This window comes from Xyrauchen texanus, chromosome 33 (assembly GCF_025860055.1).
Source record: "Xyrauchen texanus isolate HMW12.3.18 chromosome 33, RBS_HiC_50CHRs, whole genome shotgun sequence".
In the NCBI taxonomy this organism is placed as follows: domain Eukaryota; kingdom Metazoa; phylum Chordata; class Actinopteri; order Cypriniformes; family Catostomidae; genus Xyrauchen; species Xyrauchen texanus.
In genome coordinates, this window is record NC_068308.1 from 24,375,502 (window position 1) to 24,398,376 (window position 22,875).

Genomic DNA, 22,875 nt, shown 5'->3' on the forward strand with positions numbered 1-22,875 from the left:
AAAAAAAAAACAAAAAACAAAAAAAAAGCAAAACAAAAAAAAGCAAAACTCGAAGTTACAAGTGAGGCGCATAAAATGGAAGTAAATTGGGCCAATTTTTGGAGGGGTTGAAAGCAGAATTACGAAGCTTGTAATTTTATAAAAGGACTTAATTCTTCTGTTAAAACTTGTTTATTATTTGAGCTTGTGAAGTTGTTCAAATAGTAATTTTTACAGTTGTTTTTAGGGTTTGTTGACATTACATAAATAACAGTAATAATTTTGATTGAGCTTAATTTATATTGAAACCTAAATATTTCTTAATTTGTATTTTTTACACTTTATTTTTTTACACTGTAAACAATAATATCCTTTTACTATTAACATTAGATGTCATAATTAACAATTAATACTATTTTAACAGCATTTATTAAACTTGATTGATGTTTTATCAAAACACAAATATCATTGTAAGTTCATAATGCATTACTAATGTTAATATATTTCTCATTCTAAACATGTATTAGTATAGTTATAGTCAGAAGTTTACATACACCTTAGCCAAATACATTTAAACTCGTTTTTCACAATTCCCGACATTTAATCATAGAAAACATTCCCTGTCTTAGGTCAGTTAGGATCAATACTTTATTTTAAGATTGTGAAATGTCAGAATAATAGTAGAGAGAATTATTTATTTCAGCTTTTATTTCTTCCATCACATTCCCAGTGGGTCAGAAGTTTACATACACTTTGTTAGTATTTGGTAGCATTGCCTTTAAATTGTTTAACTTGGGTTAAAAGTTTTGGGTAGCCTTCCACAAGCCGTAAGTTGCTGGAATTTTGGCCCATTCCTCCAGACAGAACTGGTCTAACCGAGTCAGATCTTAAGGCCTCCTTGCTCCCACACGTTTTTTCAGTTCTGCCCACAAATTTTCGGATTGAGGTCAGGTCTTTGTAATGGCCACTCCAAACCTTGACTTTGTTGTCCTTAATCTATTTTGCCACAACTTTGGAGGTATGCTTGGGGTCATTGTCCATTTGGAAGACCCATTTGTGACTGAGCTTTAACTTCCTGGCTGATTTCTTGAGATTTTCCTTCAATATATCCACATAATTTTCCTTTCTCATGATGCCATCTATTTTGTGAAGTGCATCAGTCCCTCTTGCAGCAAAGCACCCTCGCACCCTCACAACATGATGCTGCCAGTCCCATGCTTCATGGTTGGGATGGTGTTCTTCAGCTTGCAACCCTCACCCTCTTACCTCCAAACAAAAAGATGTTCATAATGGCCAAGCAGTTCAATATTTGTTTCATTAGACCAGAGGACAAAAAGTACTTTATTTCTTCAAAAAGTAAGATCTTTATCTGCACGTGCACTTGCAAAAAGTAGTCTGGCTTATTTATGGCAGTTTTGGAGCAGTGGCTTCTTCATTGCTGAGCAGCCTTTCAGGTTATGTCGATGTAGGGCTTGTTTTACTGTGGATATAGATACTTGTCAACCCGTTTCCTCTAGGATCTTCACAAGGTCCTTTGCTGTTGTTTTGGGTTTGATTTTCACTTTTCGCACCAAACTACATTAATCTCTAGGAGACAGAATGCGTCTCCTTCCTGAGCTGTATGATGGCTGCGTGGTCCCATGGTGTTTATACTTGCGTACTATTGTTTGTACAGATGAACATAGTAGCTTCAGGCATTTGGACCAGATTGTGGAGTTCCAAAATTTGTCTTGTCTGATTTCTTTTTATTTTCCCATTATGTCAAGCAAAGAGTCACTGAGTTTGAAGGACGGCCTTAAAATATATCCACAGGTACAACTATAATTCAGTACACTTCCTATCAGAAGCTAATTAGATAATTGTCTAAAGGTTTGACATCATTTTCTGGAATTTTCCTGAAAATGTCTGACCCACTAGAATTGTGATATGGTAAATTAAAAGTGAATTATTCAGTCTGTAGACAATTGTTGGAAAAAGTACTCATGTAATGCACAAAGTAGATGTCCTAAATTACTTTTTCAAAACTATAGTTTCCCAATATGAAATCTGTGGAGTTAAAAAATGAATTTTAATGACTTCAACCCAAGTGTATGTCAAATTCTGACTTCAAATGCATATGTTGAAATTAACATTAACCAAGATTAATGAGTCCTTAAAAAGTATTTTTTATTGTTAGTTCATGTTAACTAATGTAGTTTACGGTTATTGAATGCAACCTTTTTGTAAATTGTTAATTTTGATGTTTCTTTGTTTCAGAAGAACCTATTAGTGGTTCACAACATCAAGCTGTTTTTGTTAGTTGTTTATTTCGGTTTATCATCTTACAGTGCAAAATCCATCTTGACCAACTTTCTTTGGTGTCATTCAAATGAAGCTTATTAACCAACTTTAAGATGTGTTTTAAGTGCAAAGTCCCATTTCATTTAAAACGGATTCCATATCTCTCAGTAGGTTCTGCAGAGGCTCCAGTACTGGGGTGACGTGTTGGTCCATCCATTCCTGAACTGTAGAGTCTGGATACAATAAACACATTTCTTGCCTCACGTCTTGTACATTGCACTCCACGACATCAAGAATCCTGTTGGATGAGAGGAAAAAACATGGATATTTCTTACTCTTGTATCTGGACTGGACTGCTGACAGAACGAGATCTTGAATTCAGGCTTGGTTAGTGGTCCTAAAAATACATTAGAGGATTTAGTATAAAAGGGAGTATAATAGGGATTTAGTATAATTATTTTTTTTTTTAAAAAGACTTACATTTTTGCTTGTGTCTTAATTTGTTGTGCAATAAGTGGGCTAATTATCCTCTTTTGTCTGTGGTAGGGTGTGAACCAGCCCCTTACAAACCTATTATGCAAAAATAAATTTGAGAGTTTAGTGAAAATCTAGTTAGAAGTTTGGTTTTACTATCTTTTAAATGCAATACTTAAATGGCTCTAAACTCACATATTGTTCTGAAAATGCCTCAGTTCTCCAGACTCCACATCAGACATCAGATTCACTATAAGTTTAGCAAGTTTTGCACCAGTGAAGGAGGAAGACGTTCTGGAAGACAATCTGGGACACAAAGGCCAAAAAATATGCTTTAAATGAGTCTATTTTAAAGTTACTCTTGGGTGTTTCTTTGTGCTACACTCACTCAATCCTTTTTTTTTTTCTTTTAGGACACAAGATTGAATAAAGTACCTCTCTGTGTCTCCTATTTCCACAGTGCCAAATGTCTCAACCACCTTCATTTGAGCCTCGTCAGTAAAGCCTCCTGTAATCAAAGAATGATTGTAGTGCATTTATCATCATTAATAATTATGAAACATTTAGCAACATATTCTGCAGGTTTATGGAATATGTTTCAAGTGGAATTACCCAATTTTTGACTAATTTAAAATAAATTATAAGGAGTTCAAATCAAAGAGACTGACCTTGCAGAAGAGTTTGTAAACATGATGCCAGAGAGGGCACACTCACAGGCATCAGCTCACACAAAACAGACAGGTGGTCATATCTTAAACAAAGAAACATACATGTTACATTGGCCAACAACCAGATTTACATTCTATTGATTTTCAGCATGTCACCTAACCTTTGCCATCCAGTAAGGGCAATTCCCTTTATCTCAATGCCAGCTGACAGGCTGGCTGCCACTTTGAACCATTGCAAATGGTTGTCCACATGTCTCTGAGTGTTGGTTATGCAGGTGTACACAGTGGTAGAGCCTTTAAAAGCGCTGGCGACCCACTGCTGTGACATACCAGCAGACTTATATTTTTCCATGAGCATAACTGGAAGAGGTAAATGTAAAAACTATATGTGGTTACTCATCTTAACCAAGCACTTGCATGACTGAATAATTCATAACATTTTCTAAATAACAGTATAGAACTGTGAGCCTACATACCAGTGTTACCTACATCCAGAGCAGGGCTGTAGTCCAACAACATTGGCTGCACTAATCCAACAAGACCACTCTCTAGAATAAGAGATATCATAAATAGGGATAGATATATATATATATATAAAAAATGAAACCAAAGTACAGTGGCAAGAAACAGTATGTGTACCCTTTGGAATTACCTGCTTTTATGTATAAATTGGTCTTAAAATCTGGTTTGATCTTGATCCAAGTTACAATAATGAACAAACACAATTTGTTTTAACTAATAACGCACAAACTATTTTATTGTTCTTGTACTTATTGAATGAATCATTGAAACACTCGAAACATAGGTTGGAATAATTAGGTGAAACCCTAGGCTATTGATGTCAACAAAAGCTAATTAGAGTCAGGAGTCACAAACCTGGCATCGAATTAATGAAACGCAATTGGAGGTGTGGGTTAGAGCTACTATGACTTAGAAAAAGCACTTAAACATTATGAGTTTGCACACTCACAAGAAGCATCTGCTGACATGGACCATGTTTTGCAATAAAGAGATCTCAAGACCCATGATCAAGAATTGTTGCTTTGTATTAATCTGGGAAGGGGTAAAAAAAAATTGTCTTGAACAGTTTAGATATTCATCTGTCCACATTGAGACACATTTTTCTATAAATGGAGATGATTTAGTACAGTGGCTACTCTCCTTAGAAGTGGCAGTCCAGCCAAGACTCAGAGGGCACAAAACAGAATGCTCAGTGTGGTAAAAAAAGAATCCTAGTTTGACAGCTGAAGACTTCAAGGAATGGTGTCTGTGAAAAAGGGCACTGCATACCAACATTATGAAAACATCATCACAACGGTGATGTACGGTGGAGGGAGCATCATGACTTGGGGCTGCTTTGGGGCTTGGACTGCTTGCCATCATCGAGGGAAAGTTAACTTCCAAGTTTATCAAGATATCCTACATGATAATGTCAGGTTGGCTGTGCACCAGCTGAAGCTCAGTAGAAGTTGGATGATGCAGCAGGACAATGACCATAAATATTGAAGTAAATTCACTACAGAATGGCCTCAAAAAAAGAAAATACACATTTAGAAGTGCCCAATCAGTGCCCAGAACTTAACCCCATAGAGAAGTTGTGAAATGACCTCAAGAGAGCCGTTCACACCAGACATCCTAAGAATGACCCAAAATTCCTTCCAAACATTGCGAAGGTCTAATCCACAGCTATCGGAAACGCTTGGATGAGGTTATTGCTTCCAAAGGAGGATGGACCAGTTATTAAATACAGGGTTCACTTACTTTTTCCATAGCACTGTGAATGTTTAATGGGATGTGTTCAATAAAGACATGAAAGATTATAATTGTTTGTGTGTCGTTAGATTAAACACATTGTGTTTGCCTATACCTATATATTATTAAACTTATAATAATATACCATTATTATATTAATATTTCTTATACATTTATAGTACTTAATATGGTATTAATACTTAGTATTTTACAAAAATGTGGGTCTATTTTCATTGTGCATGTGGGAAATTTAGTTAGACCTTTGTCCCACTGAAGATGACAAACGTAGACAGAGAAGTGGCAACAGAAAAAGTAGCAAGGGGAAGGAGGTGAAAGGTTCATTTAAGAAAGTAATATGGACAATGAAGACAAGTGCTTGTTGTCTTGTACCTTCTTTTAATTTCCAGGCCCCTCTGCAAAATAATCCTTTCTTCAAAAAATTAAGTGTGTAATTCAATCACTGTTGGGAATTATGCATGCATATTCATGTACCAAAAACTAGAAATGAATGTGTGAAGTGCTCACCTTTAATGGTCTCAGGGGTCATGGACCTGAGCATGTCATCCCACATGATCAATTTAAGGTTGACGAAACTCTCCTGAATGCCCTTTGCCACCTTAACAATATGACTGAGGAACAGCTGATGAACACTGTGACCTGGAGTGCTTAGACGATGTTTAGACTCCTCTCCAAGACCAAGCATGTACACCTATGTAAATGTAGTGTCAATTTATCATCAGACCTATTTAAAACAAGCACCACACTGTAGCAATGGCAGTTTAATATGTTTAGCTCTTTTCAGTAATTTATTGATGACTTCTTTTGTACAGGGATGAGCTGTACCTCATCTCCTCCTATGTGCAGACTGGTACTTTTAGGGTGGAGTTCCATGACTTGCCGTAGCATCTCTTGCACCAGCCAAACTCCTCGTTTGCGGTGTGGATTCAGTGTGCCCAGACAGTAGTCTACCTCCCGCAGCTCTCTAAAAGTCTTATGCTTTAGGACAAACTAATGGAGAATTATTAGATCTTTTTTAAAATATTAAAGAGCTTACATTTTTCCAATTCAATGGAGAATTTTAATTCGGTGGATAAATGGTTAATACCATCTTTTCATAATAAAGGAAATGTATGGTGATATTGAAAACATATGAATTGATATTAAACTTGCATATCTATGTACTTTTCTCAGTGTAAATTACAAATATCAATTCAATAGTTACTTCCAAATGTCCAAACGTCTGAACCAGTGGAATGATCTCCAGCCCTCGACTATTAGAAGCATCCTGAATAGATAGGATCTCTTCACGGCTGTATGGATAAGATGTATATTTATCAGTCAAACTTTCCAACAAAAATATATTTTTTTTTAACACCTCAATAACTAACCTGTATGGAGGTTGAGCCTTAGATTGAAGAACTTTCAGCTCTCCTTCATAGGGAAACATATCTTCATACTCAATGAGAATGCCATTGGCACCAAGATCAGCAAATAACTGGATCAACTGAGGGAACATAATCATAGTTACTTCCATAAAGCTTTACTTAGACTGTTATATTAAAATAACAAGAATATTAGAAGTTGTACCTCAAAAAGGTAGCTAATTCTAGGAGGTGCCCCTTTTAAGTCCAAATGGACTAACTTTGTTGTGTTGCTCAATGACATGTTCATAGCAGGTGCGGCCTAATAAGAAAAGCTAACAACGTCTTAGAGAAATTCGAATCCTTACCACATCTTTAAATGGCGAGGTTAACAACTGAGACCACATAATGTAGTAACACCCTGCAACATTTTATCTTTTGAGCAGTATTATTAATATAATTGACACATTACCCGTTATCTAATCTGATCGGCCTTTTTTCTTTTTACCAAAATACGCTCTTTCATTCAAACCCAACAAACAGTTTCATCATTAAAAACCTGTGTTTACGATCCTTTCCCGTACACTTCCACAAACCCGTTTAACTATCTCTGGAGAAGCACTTAGGGCAATGTAGTTTTTGGTCATTTTTATACCTACAGAAATCCTAACAAAGAACTACAAGAACATGTGTTTCCTCTCAGAACCGGAAGTTATGAAGGAATAGAAGTTCTCGGTGTTCTCTGCAGGGATGCTATTTTAGAATGAAATCGCATGTTTGTTAAATATATCAAATTAAACCATGCGTTGTTTAACCACCAGTTTAATAAAAACTATTAAACTATTTTGCAGAAGTTCTAATATATATACACTTTTTATTTTTCATATAATATTTTATTGAACCATTGTTGTCAATATCGCCAATTAAATTGTGTGCATTGAGGTTGACATATTACTGTTCAGATTAGACTGAAGCCAGCATATTAAATAAATATGCCCTTAAAAATGTCTTGTGTTATTTATATAAATATGGCGTATGACATTCTTCTTAATATTTATGCAAGATGGATTTTAATTTGGCAACATATTGACATACTGACAACAATGGTCCAATAAAATAGTATATGAAAAATAAAAAGTGTTGGAGTAAAATCATGGAAGATGTGAGTCATGAACTGTGGAATAAAATATTTAGAGGCTAATTATTTTCCACAGACTTGTTAACTTGTACAAGATTTGTTATTGATCACCATACATTTCAACCTGTCTATACAGTAAAATAACAATGTGGGCCAATGCTTGTAAGCCTGTGAAGTATCCAGTCAATGGACCAATCTGTTACGCACAGTTCAGTAGAATGTTTGATGGTTCACCCTAATGTAGTTATTGATATTAGTTTAGATGATCTTTTAGAGAAGGTCTGGAAGAAACTATTTCTATTTCACAATGTCTGTGGTCATAATAGCTTGTTAAATGTCTGATTCAAAGAGTTGAAATAATCCAGATAATATAATAATCGATTTACTGTAATTTATTATTTACTTTAAGTTATTCACTAAAATTAAAAGTAGTAAATAAAATAAATGTAGCTAATTAATGCACACTTAAAGGAATATTCATGGTTCAGTACAAGTGTAGCTCTGTCAACAGCATCAAAAAAATCAGAAATTGAGGTAACAGTTAGACACTTACAATAGAAGTAAATAGGGCCAATGCTTAAACGTTAAAATTTTAAATGTTTCAAGTGTATATCGACCAGACGTAAGCATTATGTGTGCTTGATTTTACTGTGATAAAATTGCTTAACATGAAGATGACCATGATGGATCATTGCCATGACGATGTAATGTCAAAAACCACAAAACAGCAAAATTATGATTTAAACAACTTTACAACTCAAATAATACAGAAGAGTTTTAACAGAAGAATTAATGTACCTAAGTGCTTTTGTAAAATTATATGCTTCACATTTCTGCCTTTAGCTGACCCTTTCAAAAAATTGTCCCATTCACTTCCATTGTAAGTGCCTCACTGTAACATCAATTTTTCCTTTTTTTTTTAAGAAAAGGAGGGACTAGTCGAAATAATTTTTATGGTAATTAATTGTATGACTCAAATGCTGTCGATTGATCTTAACTTGTATTCAACCCGGAATATTCTTTCAAAATGATATGTTTTGTTGACATGTTCATGCAGCAGTACGCAAACATCCCTGCACTGTTTTTTCTGAACAGCAGTGGAATCAAGAGCCTTGCAGTATCACAAGGGGGCCTGATGCAGCAACACAGGAGCATCAGTCCAAAAGAGGTGCACAAGGGGGCGGGAGCGCGCAGTGACGCGAGCGCGCACCCACAGACAGAGACCGATTGCGATTGGAAGCGAGGCGGTCAGATTATGTGTTGTGTTGTTAGTGCCGCGCAGTATCTTTTAACGCAAGTGCCGCGGACAGCAAGGACAGCACAGACCGGGAAAAGTTTATTTCAAAGATTCTCCAAGTAACGGGCATGGCCGCTCCCGGATCATCCTGAAACCTAGGTCAGTATGAGCTGATTTTGCGTTCATTTCTATGCTTCAGAGGCGCATTGTTGCAAATACAAAGAGTTGCATTGTTGGGACTTATTGTTGCACAGCGGTTTGGCTACACTGCGTCTAACCACTTCAACCACTTCAACCACGTAAGCCGCTTTTGGGATCTGTGGTTGGGGAAACCTGCTTTCGTGCTGCGGCAAAACACTCCCATTGGGCTTTTAAATTGCAGGCATGTGTGTTGCAACACGGAATTCCCTCGCATTGGGTCTCTAAGCACATTTTAATGAGTTGTGACATTATATATGTGGTTTAGACTTATACGTGTATGTATTTGTCTTTTCTAATTCGCTGTCATCAGTCAAAATAGAACGAACGGTTATTTATGAGGAGAATTTGTCTCGGCATGTTGTTCAATTTTCATTTCATTTTGCCAGTTTCCACTGCCACTTCATTTGATTCATCGAGCTGTAATGTACGTTTCTTGGGGAACAATGTGGTTGAATGATTCACAATAAGGTTGTATTTATTAACATAAACTACATTAGTTAACATGAACTGTCAATAATCTAACTGTACTTTTTAACCTATAAATAAACAAATACATCTATTATAAACTATTGTGTTTTGATAAGTTAATATTAACAAAAATTGATAAATGCTGTTAAAAATATTGTTCATTGTTAGTTCGGGATACCTAATGTATTTACTATCGTAAACTAATGAAGCCTTATTGTGTTAACAATAGAACAACACAAGTTGCATGGTCAGGGCACAGTTCCCCAGAAACCTCTGAGGCACTCCTCCAGTCCGAAAAAGAGCTGCCAGTTAGGTCACTTTGTGTTCACGGGCTGCTAAGTGGCTCAGTAGATTTGACAAACAACCTGTTTTCAAAGCACTACAGATTTATATCAGAGAGTCATTAAGATATTACAGCATGTGGTTTATTGTGGCAAAAGTTCTTTGTCAGTTTATCAATTCTGTGTTGATAACATTTTAATTGGATCTATTTTCAAACCAAAAATCAGTTCTTTGAAATGGGCAAAAGTCATGCCATAGCATGAGAGACATTGTCTCTTGCCTGATCTACTAGGTGAATGCTCAATCTGATAGATGCCATGGCATTTAGTGTGGCATTTAATGGCAAGTTCTTGTAGTGATCGGGTAACTGGACCCCATGTATTGTTTCTACAGCGATCAAATGATGCATAATCATTCTGGCGCTACATCTAAGCCATTCATTTTCTTTACACAGCATTAGCCAAACCTATTTTCTCTCATTTAACCAATTTAAAGAAGACAACTTGTTTTCACTACTTTCTTTACAAACCTCATGAAACTAGACTAGTCTTTCCAAAACAGATTTAATTTTGTGCAAACAAAGTAAAACCATTCTAACAGAAGATGACAATGTTTGTGAGTGTAATCCTGTCCAATCTCTGGATTCTCAAAAGCATGTGTGGGAATCAAAGTGTTTTCAGTCTGGGCCAGATGTTCTACTGTTACATTATTCAAATACTGTTTGGAAACCCCTGGATTATTTTCCCAGGTTTCAAATTTAGAATCAAAACAGGCAGGTGGCTGGTTTTTATGTGCAAACAAGATGTACCATAGATGCCCTGTAATGAACCCTGCCATTATGTTTTGCCCTTTTCTTGTAAACTTAGAACTGGCTGATTTGAAAGAAGGTCATGTTGGCCTTCAGTACTGCTAAATGTTATGTAATGTAAAAGGCCACCATGTAACAATGCTTAATTTGATCATGTCCAGAGTTCAAATGCCCCCAAGGAGCCTTATTTCTCTTGGGAAAAGTGAGATTTTATTTAACAGAGACATGTGTTTTCATACAAGGTCATGCTCCATAGCAGTGTTTGCGATATCACACAGAGTTCACTTTGATTAGCAGTTTATAACTGTTTTTTTCTATCTGGTAGCAAATCAAATTGATCTCTAGGCTTTTGGGAATTTATTTAGGTCTGGTGTGTTTACTTTACAGATGATAGGAGTATTGAACAGCTAGAGGTATGAAAAGGTAACTCAACGTGAGCTTGATCCATCAAAATGTAATCCATCTAATGCATTCCTGCTTTCTATAGTTCTTTTTTATACCTTCTATATTTTTTTAAATGGCTTTAGTGTCATATTTGTGGCTTATTAACTTTCAGTTTCAGTATGCTAACATAATCAGATTAACGGGTGCATATATGTTGGTCTGTTTTGTAATACCTTTTGAGACCAGACTGGGCTTCATTGTTAGTTGCTTGAATCCCAGGAAGTGAAACTTTAGCATTATACTTTCTCCTACTATGTATTAGCAATGGTTTAGTCAGATTGAATAGAAGTGACAACTACCCCTTCAAAGAGAAGTGGGATTTCTGTTGGCATGACATTCTCACTCATATTGCAGCATGTGTGCTTGGGAGCTAATAGTAAGTTCTTCAAGGTTTGGCCACAGTGACACCACGCTCGCACCCAGAGGAAACCTTCCATCTGCTCCTTGTTTATAGAAGCTCCACTTTAGTTAGCATTCAAGTCCCCGAATGGGAGACACATTTTAGACTAAAATCTTTCTGTGTACTACTTTTTTGACTGAATTAGTCTGTTTACTCATTTTAATTAAGACCTGCCTTACTCTTTAAAAAGAGTTGATAAGAGTTCCCTCATGCTGTTCTTTTGAGGTAATTTTGTTTTACTATCATAAGTGCAGGGTTGTAGTTTTGAATTAAGCATAGATTGTTAGTTTCGAGTTTGGGAGATGTCATAGGCGGAAATCTGAGGGTTGTCCCTACCTAAAATAACATTAAAATATGTGTATTGTAAATAATATAATGATATATTCTAAAAATAATTGTTTAAGAATTAAAATAATACAAATGCAAACGGGGCAACAACAAAAAACCCCTTGGTGTCCCCTTCAAAAATTGCTCTTGAGAATTGTTATGTTTATTGTCCCCCCCAACATTTTGATGAGCTTTTCACCCCTGGGAGATGTGCAAGCTTGAGGCAAGGATGTGACGGATACTGGTATAGAATGAGTCAGGGACAGTGAAAGTTGATTATTGGGAGTCCAGGATGCCCTAACTGGGGTGTGCTGTAAAATAAAATGTTTATGGTTCCTTATTATAAATGTTGTCTTCTCCTTTACTCATCACAAATCATTGAAGGGCTTAATTCCTCTAAAACACATGAAAAGAGACACTGATGTACTGTGATGTTACAGTGAGACAGATCCATTCTAACCATATTATCATTTGATAGAATCATCCTGTGTGTAAATATGAATGTAATTGGCAGAGGAGAGAGAGACTATGTTTAGCTCAGGGTTATGGCTCATGGTGTCTGGGGAGGATGGGGCATTTTAGGGGGAGAGATGCACAGGTTTGTTCCAAATGTTATTATTAGATTACAAATGAGAAAAAGTTTGTGCTCAGATATGTTTCAGTGCATACTGGGTTCTCTTGTTTTTGAATTATCTGTTGTAATTTATTAATAGCTGTTTCACAGCACACACAGTTTAGCCAGCCCTTCTTGTGGTTCCCTTATAGGACTTCCAGATGGGCTCTATTAGTTCAGTATGTTCTTAAGTTCCTTTTGACATGTGTCCCTATTTAACCTCCGTATTTTTCACATTATAATCTTCTCACTAGAATTGTAGTTACAGTAGCCTTTCAGTTTGAACCAGTCTGGCCATTCTGCATTGACCTCTCTCATCAACAAGGCATTTACGTCTGCCGCTCACTGGATGTTTTTGGTTTTTGGCATCAGTCTGAGTAAACTCTAGTGACTCTTGTGAAAATCCCAGGGGTTCAGCAGTTACAGGAATACTCAAACCTGCCTGTCTGGCACCAACAATCATGCCAGAGTCATAATATTTTTTTTTCCATTTCTGATGGTTAATGTGAACATTAACTGAAGCTCCTGACCTGTATCTGTGTGATTTTATGCATTGCACTGCTGCCACATGATTGGCTGATTACATTATTGCATGAACAAGTACACTGTAAACAATTTCAGTAATTTTAACAGTAAAATACTGTAAAATGCTACAGAAATAAAATGTTAATTGATTAACAAATATTAACTGTAACATATACAGTAAATGTTTTAATATATTGTAAATGACAATACAGTAGTTTTTACAATAAATTATGTAAAAATGTAATTATTTAAATGTAAAAAGTAAAATTTTCCTGTATAATTAATGGTTAAAAAGAACAAGAGAGTACATGTACTTTTTACAGTAAATTATTGTTAAAATTACAGTAAAAAACAGTAATCAGGCATTCCCACAATTCCCTGCATGACCCATTACGTTTCATTATAGTTTATGGGAATAGTTATGTTTCAGGATATCGACACACTTTTACTCAAACACATCTTTTAAAAAACAGTATATTTTAATGCTTTTATGACAGACTCACCTACATATATAAACTTATTCCAGCATGAATAGCTTGCACAGTAGCTCACCTGATAGTTCGTTGGATTTGGAGACGGAGGGCTGCTGTTCAAGTCCAGCCATGAACTCAAGGTCACACATGACATTACAGAGTCATAGAAGCTGCACGATATGAGGAGATGCTTTATTTCGCTTCTGCTATTTAAAACACATATGGTTAAATTTAGGCTTTGGGTTAGGCAAGGATTTATTTTTAACTTCTCATATATATTTTAAAATACTAATGGTAAAGTTTAGCCATGATTTTTTAAGGAAGTCTTTTTTTCAATGTCTCATTTATATTTTAAAACACTATTGAATGGGTTCAGGCATTATTAAAATCTCACACGTGTTACCATGATGGTGTTGAGTGTTTGTGTGAGTGATGCTGAGCACTGTCTCTTCATGTTTATTGGTCATTGATTCTGGAAGAGCCACTACTGATTAACTTCATATTATCATGTGCTCTTCTGTAGTTACTACAGTTATTAACAAATACCTTATAAAGTAAAAAACAGATTTTTACAGTTTCAGAAGGCATGTTTACAGATTTGTTTTTTACAGTGCCAGCATGTAAATTACAACCATTTTAAACTGTAAAATGTACAGGTTGTTCTGTAAAGTGGTTTACATTTTAACTGTATTTTTTCATAATTATTCTGGCAATCACTCCTGCCAGATTGTTTTTTTAAAAACAACAGGATTTGTTTTTACAGTGTAGGTTTACAGGTGTTCCTAATAAGGTGCTCAGTGAGTGTATATGCAATACAATATATTCAGTTTCCACACATTATATTTATTTAAAGAACACATGAAATGTGTGTGTGTGTGTGTGTGTATATATATATATATATATACACACAGGCACACTACTGGTCAAACTTTTGAAACACTTACTCAATTTCTTCATTTTAGAATAATTGTAAAGTTATCAAAACTATGAAATAACATAGTTATTTGTTATTTGAAACAGTGTTTGAAATGATGTGTGTTGTGAAAGGCGCTATACAAATAAAATTGACTTGACATGCATTGAGCTGGATTGATGCATTAATCAAATAACCAACGATGTGATGCCATCGATTCAACATGTAAACATAGATGTAAATTTTTTTTTAAGATTCAACTTTATTTTTACACACTCATGATATTCATCTATGTTTATAATCGTCAAATATGCTTCTCATGTTGGACATAGATGTGCACGGGGGTGATTGAAGCCTGAAGTAATGCTCTGCTCTATCCACGTGCGCTCATCAAACGGGCTTCCCTCTAAATGCGAGCTTCATGACAGGATAGCGCAGAGCGGCTTATATGTGCGATTCAATTAGGCTTTCCTCGATTTCGTGGTGCAAGCGACCCATTCGAATTATACATGAGAATTTTCTGTTTAAAAGTGTTACGGAGCAATTCAACCATGTCAAACAGCTAGACAGTCCCAACATTCTGAACAGCACTGATGGGGGAAAGAGAAAACGCCTGCCCTGCACCAGCATCAATTACATGACTAATCACATCTTCACATTAACACACTTACTAACATTTATCACAGTAAACTGTAACAGAATTTTTTAATTAATCTGTGGAAGTTGTTACCAAGAAAAATCACAGATAGCCCAACTCTCCTGTCAGAAACAAGTCGTGGGTATGTAAACATTTTGGATTCAAAGACTTGCTTGTCTGTTGTAGAGATGACAATTTGTCACTGTATTGTTTACCTCATTCCACAAGGCTATTTTTGTTCAACATCTGAAGTATTTTTTACTGTGGATGTCCCAATTATACTGAATTTGCACTTTTTAGAGTGCTCAATAAAATATTTCAATTATATTTTGGTTCCATTTGTGAGACAATAAACGTAATTGATTGGGTAAAAATAGATAATGGCGTAATATTGATTTCAGGCCTCTGAATGAAATCGCATTGCTGCAGACTCTGAGGTACCAGCAAAAATCGGATTGCTGGCTAAGAGAATCGATATAAGATCATTTCATGATGAAACTTGCAATTTACACCCCTAGGTGTCAGAGCGTCATATTTTTACACAGATTGAAACTAGCATTAAAAACAAAAAAGACATGGGAAAACAATGTAAAATTATGATTTTGCTATTGAGATGTATGACTAGCTCTGTCCGTGACTGTAGAACAGTGGAAGCTTTTCTTACAGGAGCGATCAGTCTAGTGTGTGTCTGGTTGCAGTATTTAGTTTCATACCGTTTTAGTAAACTCTATTGGCCCCTTCCACTCTGGCTATTTTGAGAGCTGCCTTATGTCACAACAAATCCACATCTAGAATTTGAGACTGCACTGCATGGCTTCACACTATCTGAGCAGATTGTTTAATATTTGTTGCTGTTTCTAAATGTTTAGTAGAACCTTTTGGCTTTTATCTTCTGATGATCGTTTGAGAAGATCATATGAATAAACTAGCTAAAATTAGGAAGAGTGTTGTGATTTAGGAAAGAGTATGAAAGGGACTTTCATGGTGTTTTGGGGTTAGACTCATTTAGTCACTCTTTTGACTATTGGCAAACCTGGGCTGCATTTTCCAAAAGCATTGTGAGCCTACAGTGGGTACGGAAAGTATTCAGACCCCCTTAAATTTTTCACTCTTTGTTATATTGCAGCCATTTGCTAAAATCATTTAAGTTCATTTTTTTTCCTCATTATTGTACACACAGCACCCCATATTGACAGAAAAACACAGAATTGTTGACATTTTTGCACATTTATTAAAAAAGAAAAACTGAAATATCACATGGTCCTAAGTATTCAGACCCTTTGTTCAGTATTTAGTAGAAGCACCCTTTTTCACATCTGGATTTGGGTATCCTCTGCCATTCCTCCTTGCAGATCCTCTCCAGTTCTGTCAGGTTGGATGGTAAACGTTGGTGGACAGCCATTTTCAGGTCTCTCCAGAGATGCTCAATTGGGTTTAAGTCAGGGCTCTGGCTGGGCCATTCAAGAACAGTCACGGAGTTGTTGTGAAGCCACTCCTTCGTTATTTTAGCGGTGTGCTTAGGGTCATTGTCTTGTTGGAAGGTGACCTTCGGTCCAGTCTGAGGTCCAGAGCACTCTGGAGAAGGTTTTCGTCCAGGATATCCCTGTACTTGGCCGCATTCATCTTTCCCTCGATTGCAACCAGTCGTCCTGTCCCTGCAGCTGAAAAAAAAACCCACAGCATGATGCTGCCTCCACCATGCTTCACTGTTGAGACTGTATTGGACAGGTGATGAGCAGTGCCTGGTTTTCTCCACACATACCGCTTAGAATTAAGGCCAAAAAGTTCTATCTTGGACTCATCAGACCAGAGAATCTTATTTATCACCATCTTGGAGTCCTTCAGGTGTTTTTTAGCAAACTCCATGCAGGCTTTCATGTGTCTTGCACTGAGGAGAGGCTTCCGTTGGACCACTCTGCCATAAAGCCCCGACTGGTGGATGGCTGCAGTTATGGTTGACTTACTACAACTTTCTCCCATCTCCCGACTGCATCTCTGGAGCTCAGCCACAGAGATCTTTGGGTTCTTCTTTACCTCTCTCACCAAGGCTCTTCTCCCCCGATAGCTCAGTTTGGCCGGACGGCCAGCTCTAGGAAGGGTTCTGGTCGTCCCAAACGTCTTCCATTTAAGGATTATGGAGGCCACTGTGCTCTTATGAACCTTAAGGGCAGCAGACATTTTTTTGTAACCTTGGCCAGATTTGTGCCTTGCCACAATTCTGTCTCTGAGCTCTTCAGGCAGTTCCTTTGACCTCATGATTCTCATTTGCTCTGACATGCACTGTGAGCTCTAAGGTCTTATATAGACAGGTGTGTGGCTTTCCTAATCAAGTCCAATCAGTATAATCAAACACAGCTGGACTCAATTGAAGGTGTAGAACCATCTCAAGGATGATCAGAAGAAATGGACAGCACCTGAGTTAAATATATGAGTGTCACAGCAAAGGGTCTGAATACTTAGGACCATGTGATATTTCAGTTTTTCTTTTTTAATAAATGTGCAAAAATGTCAACAATTCTGTGTTTTTCTGTCAATATGGGGTGCTGTGTGTACAATAATGAGGAAAAAAATGAACTTAAATGATTTTAGCAAATGGCTGCAATATAACAAAGAGTGAAAAATTTAAGGGGGTCTGAATAATTTCCGTACCCACTGTAAGTAGATCATAGACACCATTGGCGCCAGTGGTCTCTACGATCAACTTTAAACTTGTGATGTTTTTGGGAAACACTGGTCTCGTAGTGAAAACGTGACTATATACATTTTTGCAAAACTTGTTAAACGTGTCTCCAGGAACAATTCCCTGCAGTTTCCAGGAGGAATTAACACTAGAGGTGCTATATCAACTGTGTGTTTTATTCACTTTCACTCAAATCATGATTTAAATGGCTGATAATGACATTATAAATACTTATTTTTCTGTATTACTCAGACCATGCTATTTTAGGATATCGACACACTTTTACTCAAACACATCTTTTAAAAAACAATATATTTTAATGCTTTTATTACAGACTGACCTACATATATAAACTTATTCCATCATGAATAGCTTGCGCAGTAGCTCACCTGATAGTTCGTTGGATTTGGAGACGGAGGGCTGCTGTTCAAGTCCAGCCATGAACTCAAGGTCACACATGACATTACAGAGTCATAGAAGCTGCACGATATGAGGAGATGCTTTATTTCGCTTCTGCTCTTTAAAACACATATGGTTAAATTTAGGCTTTGGGTTAGGCAAGGATTTATTTTTAACTTCTCATATATATTTTGAAAATACTAATGGTAAAGTTTAGCCATGATTTGGTAAGGAAGTTTTTTTTCAATGTCTCATTTATATTTTAAAACACTATTGATAGGTTCAGGCAAAAGTGTTTGGTAAGGGAGGTATCTTTTCATTTATTTTTTTAATCTAAAATTCACATTAAAACCACATCTGAATATGACACAATTTTACTATCTTTTGGTGCACACAGCTGGACATTTAACTGAAAACCTGCAGCCAAACATGATATACAACAAGCTAGGGGTGTGCAATATTGACAAAAAATTATATCTCAATATTTTCTGGGATTTTGCTGATAACGATAAACAGACGATATTTTGCATCCTTCAAAAACATTTTTTTTGAAGAAGTCTTATATTGTACTAGTTCCCTCTCACAACATATTAATAGCATAACATGATAATATTGATTGTTAATTATTATTAATCGAAACAATATATTGAAGGAAAAGAGATCTTTTATTATTTTAAACTGAATCATTCAAGTAAGAACATTACAAAACACTGCTCTGCTGTAAGGTGAACTGTGCAGCATACAAGCAAGAAGCAAAAATATGACATTGTAATAAGTCACCAAATGCAAACTTCTATCAAACACAGCACAAGAACATTTTTGCATAAAGTCAAAGATGCCAAAAAAAAAAAAAAAAGCCCTGGCAGTGTGTATCTTGGTCTAAAGTCTTCAAAAGTTGTTTAAAACCATCACTCTCAACCACTTGAATTGGCACCATGTCCTTTGCGATGTAATTGGTGACAGCATTTATTATATCTTGCCATTTGTCGGTTTTTTTGTCGTAAGGAACTGTTTTGCTAAATGATTCTGCCAAAGTTTGTTGAGTGTGTTTTTTTGCTTTTACACTGTCAGCTGCAGGCGTGTTGTGTTCTGTTGACTGCACAAATTTTGCCATGTTCACATACATTTCAGGAGTCCAGGCTGCTATCGGCGTGAAGTCTTTTTTACTAGAGGTCAACCGATATAGGATTTTGCCGATACGATAAATAAGTTGCGAAGACAAGCCGATAACCAATTAATCGGCCAATATTTTTTTAAATTGATACTGAATGAAAAAACAACATTTAAAGTAGGGATGAGATGTTAGATGCAGACCTTTTTATTTACCACGGGAATTCACCACTGTTATTATAACCGGAGTTTACATTCCCCCCAGCACTAACGCTAAGGAAGCGCTCTGTAAAATGTATGGGGCTATGAGCGTACTGCAGAACGCTCACCCTGACGGACTGTTTATTGTCGCCGGAGATTTCAACCATGCAAATCTCAAGACAGTGCTCCCTAAATTCCATCAGTATGTGGACTTTGCAACGAGAGGGGTGAACAGGCTTGATCTTGTTTACACAAACATCCCAGGCGCGTACCAGGCGGAGCCCCGTCCCCACCTCGGCTACTCAGACCACATCTCTGTTATGCTAATTCCAGCATACAGACCGCTTGTCAGATGCACAAAACCGCTCCAGAACAGCAGCGACACGCGGCGCATGTGGCAGGGCATCCAGGCCATCACCAACTACAGGACAACATCAGTTGCCTGTGACAAAGATGCCTCCCTTCCAGATGGGCTGAACGAATTCTACGCTAGGTTTGAAGCACAGAACGACGTGGTGGCGAGGAAGACCACCCCTCCTCCCAACGACCAGGTGCTCTGTCTTACCACGGCTGATGTGAGGAAAACTCTATGTAGAGTCAACCCACGGAAGGCTGCTGGACCAGACAACATTCCTGGCAGAGTGCCCAGAGAATGTGTAGACCAGCTGGCAGATGTTCTTACCGACATCTTCAACATCTCTCTGAGCAGCGCCGTCATTCCAACGTGCTTCAAGGCCACCACCATCGTCCCCATGCCAAAGAAGTCTTCATTGTCCTGCCTCAACGACTACCGTCCCGGCGCACTCACACCCATCATCATGAAGTGCTTCGAGAGGCTCGTCATGAGGCACATTAAGACCCAGCTGCCCCCCTCACTAGAGCCACTGCAGAATGCGTATCGTCCAAATCGTTCAACAGACGACGCCATCGCCACCACCCTCCATCTGGCCTTCACCTACCTAGATAAAAAGGACTCATACGGTCGAATGCTGTTCATAGACTTCAGATCAGCATTCAACACAATCATTCCTCAGCACCTGATTTGAAAGCAGAACCTGTTGGGCCTGGTCACCTCCCTCTGCAACTGGATCCTGGACTTCCTGACTGGGAGACCTCAGTCAGTCTGGATCTGGAACAGCATCTTCACCACCACCACACTGAGCACTGGGGCCCCCCAGGGCTGTGTGGTCAGTCCACTGCCGTTCACTCTGCTGACTCAAGCTCGAACCACATCATTAAGTTCGCCGATGACATAACCGTGGTGGGTCTCATCAGCAAAAACGACGAGTCTGCATACAGAGAGTAGTTGCAGCGGCTAACGGACAGGTGTAGAGCCAACAACCTGTCTCTGAATGTGGACAAAACAAAAGAGATTGTTGTTGACTTTAGGAGATCACAGAGTGACCGCTCTCCGCTGAACATCGATGGCTGCTCTGTGGAGATCATCAAGAGCACCAAATTCCTTGGTGTTCACCTGGCGGAGAACCTCACCTGGTCCCTCAACACCAGCTCTATTACCAAGAAAGCCCAGCAGCGTCTCTACTTTCTTCGAAGGCTGAGGAATGCACATCTCCCACCCCCCGTCCTCACTAACATTCTATAGAGGGACTATTGAGAGCATCCTGGGCAGCTGCATCACTGCATGGTTTGGGACTTGCACCGTTTCGGACCGCAAAGCCCTGCAGAGGTTAGTGACGACAGCTGAGAAGATCATCGGGGTCTCTCTTCCCTCCATCAAAGACATTTACAAAAAACACTGCATCAGCAAAGCAACCAGCATTGTGGATGACCCCACACACCTCTCTAGGGTTGCAGCAGTATACCGGTTTCATGGTATACCACTGGCAGCGGGGGCGTGGTCAAGCGCCCGTCCGGGAGAGGAAAGCGGTAAGGGTGCTTACACCTGAGCTAAATTATGCCTAACACCTGTCTCTAATTCCAGTGAGCACGAGGAGAGCGGCATAAAAGCAGACACAGAGCCTCCAGTCGAGAGAGAACCCGACAAGCCAACCCAGTGTGCTTGTGTTGTATTGTGTGACATTTTGTAGACTGTTGTAAGAAAGACGGAAATTCAAGCCTTACCTTTGTGTTGAAGCCACAACGCAGCGGAGAAAATGTCTGAGAGAAGCTAGGCGAGGGGATCTGAGTGTGTGTATGTGTGTGTGTGTGTGTGTGTGTGTGTGTGTGTGTGTGTGTGTGTGTGTGTGTGTGTGTGTGTGTGTGAGTTAAAGCAGTGTTTCTCAACTGGTCTAGTCGGACTGGGTCGTGGACAGCAGGGAGAGAGCAATGCCATAGTCGTAGTCCATCAATAGACCGAGGTGATGCAGGCTGAGATCAGACATCTGGCTGGTAATTTCGGTGAGGTTTGGTTTGGTCCGGTCCATCCTAAATCCAAGGTTCAGACAATGTCATATAAAATTTCCCATGTCTTATGGTTGGAGTTGGCATCAGTTAATCCTCTGAAGAGACAACTTCAGAGGAGAGACAACTTCCTGTAGATTTTGTTGTTGACATCAACAACAAAAATAATGACACTTGATGCATGTCCTTGTACTGGAAAACCATGAACACAACTATTCAACATAAAAGGAAATGCAACCCAGGATACATTAAATACAGGTTATGTTTAATCTATGGCAGGTCGACACTTGATGTCCAATGTAAAATCTGTCCTGAAGCAAAACCAGTTGAGAACCACTGAGTTAAAGGTACAGACAAGAGCAGTCTGGTGCTGTCTTGCACCTACAGTATATGTTAACTGTTAATAATCATAGGACAATAATTTAAAAGCTCACACAGCTGATGTTATTTTTAATTTAGTAGTTCATTTAACATGCTATGCTAACATGGAAACTAACATGCTTTAGTTACCGTATACCGTGTGTAATACCGTATACCGTGATATTTTCTGAGACTGTTATCATACCGTGAAAATCTTGTACTGTTGCAACCCTACACCCCTCACACAAACTCTTCACCCTCCTGCCGTCTGGCAAGAGGTACTGAAGCATTCGGGCCCTCACGGCCAGACTGTGTAACAGCTTGTTCCCCCAAGCCCTCAGACTCCTCAATACTCAAAGACTGGACTGACACACACACATGTTCTGAGTTGCACTTTAATTATTGTCACTTTATACCTGGCTGCTATGTGCATAGAACACTGTCTCATAGTATGTTATGTTTACATTTGCCATTTTTAGAAACTGGTCGGCACTGCACTGTCTCTCACTGTGCCTATTGTCCTGTAAATGTTTTGGAATTTATTGTACTGTCCCATACTTTTTGCACACATTTGCACGTGCACTTTATATAGGTATGTTATTTAGTCTGTGTAGTCTCATGTGGTTCTGTGTTTGTCCTAAGTTGTTTTATGTATTACCATGGTCCTGGAGGAACGTTGTCTCATTTCATTGTGTAATGTATTAACTGTATATGGTGGAACGACAATAAAAACCACTTGACTTGACTCAAAACTCTGAATATGTTTAAAAGATTTTATGCCACA

General features: G+C 38.0%; 2 protein-coding genes across 9 annotated transcripts in view; one reads left to right on the forward strand and one right to left on the reverse strand.

Moving 5' to 3' along the window:
* Positions 1–2,178: 2,178 nt before the first annotated feature.
* On the reverse strand, positions 2,179–7,150 carry hexdc (hexosaminidase (glycosyl hydrolase family 20, catalytic domain) containing). 3 transcript variants are annotated; one of them, XM_052103005.1, is made up of 13 exons: positions 7,074–7,145; positions 6,741–6,836; positions 6,542–6,657; positions 6,376–6,463; positions 5,997–6,161; positions 5,679–5,862; positions 3,878–3,949; positions 3,563–3,761; positions 3,402–3,484; positions 3,169–3,241; positions 2,929–3,039; positions 2,740–2,829; positions 2,179–2,557 (listed from the first exon to the last, which is right to left on the reverse strand). In XM_052103005.1, the coding sequence occupies exons 2-13, from the start codon at positions 6,822–6,824 to the stop codon at positions 2,380–2,382; spliced, it is 1,443 nt and encodes a 480-aa protein (XP_051958965.1). In that variant the 5' UTR covers positions 6,825–6,836; positions 7,074–7,145; the 3' UTR covers positions 2,179–2,379. The 3 variants fall into 3 exon arrangements, with proteins under 3 accessions (XP_051958965.1, XP_051958964.1, XP_051958963.1); XM_052103004.1 differs by having other exon boundaries at positions 6,987–7,135; XM_052103003.1 differs by having other exon boundaries at positions 2,181–2,557; positions 6,741–7,150.
* A 1,743-nt stretch (positions 7,151–8,893) lies between these two features.
* Positions 8,894–22,875, forward strand: part of arhgap12b (Rho GTPase activating protein 12b) — a 97,528-nt gene continuing 83,546 nt past the window's right edge. For 5 of the 6 annotated variants that reach the window (XM_052103313.1, XM_052103317.1, XM_052103318.1 and 2 more), the window contains exon 1: positions 8,894–9,048. The gene's annotated coding sequence lies outside the window, so the exon portion shown is untranslated. Of the gene's footprint in view, positions 9,049–11,035; positions 11,072–22,875 lie in introns of all 6 variants that reach the window. The other variant, XM_052103314.1, reaches the window with a different exon arrangement.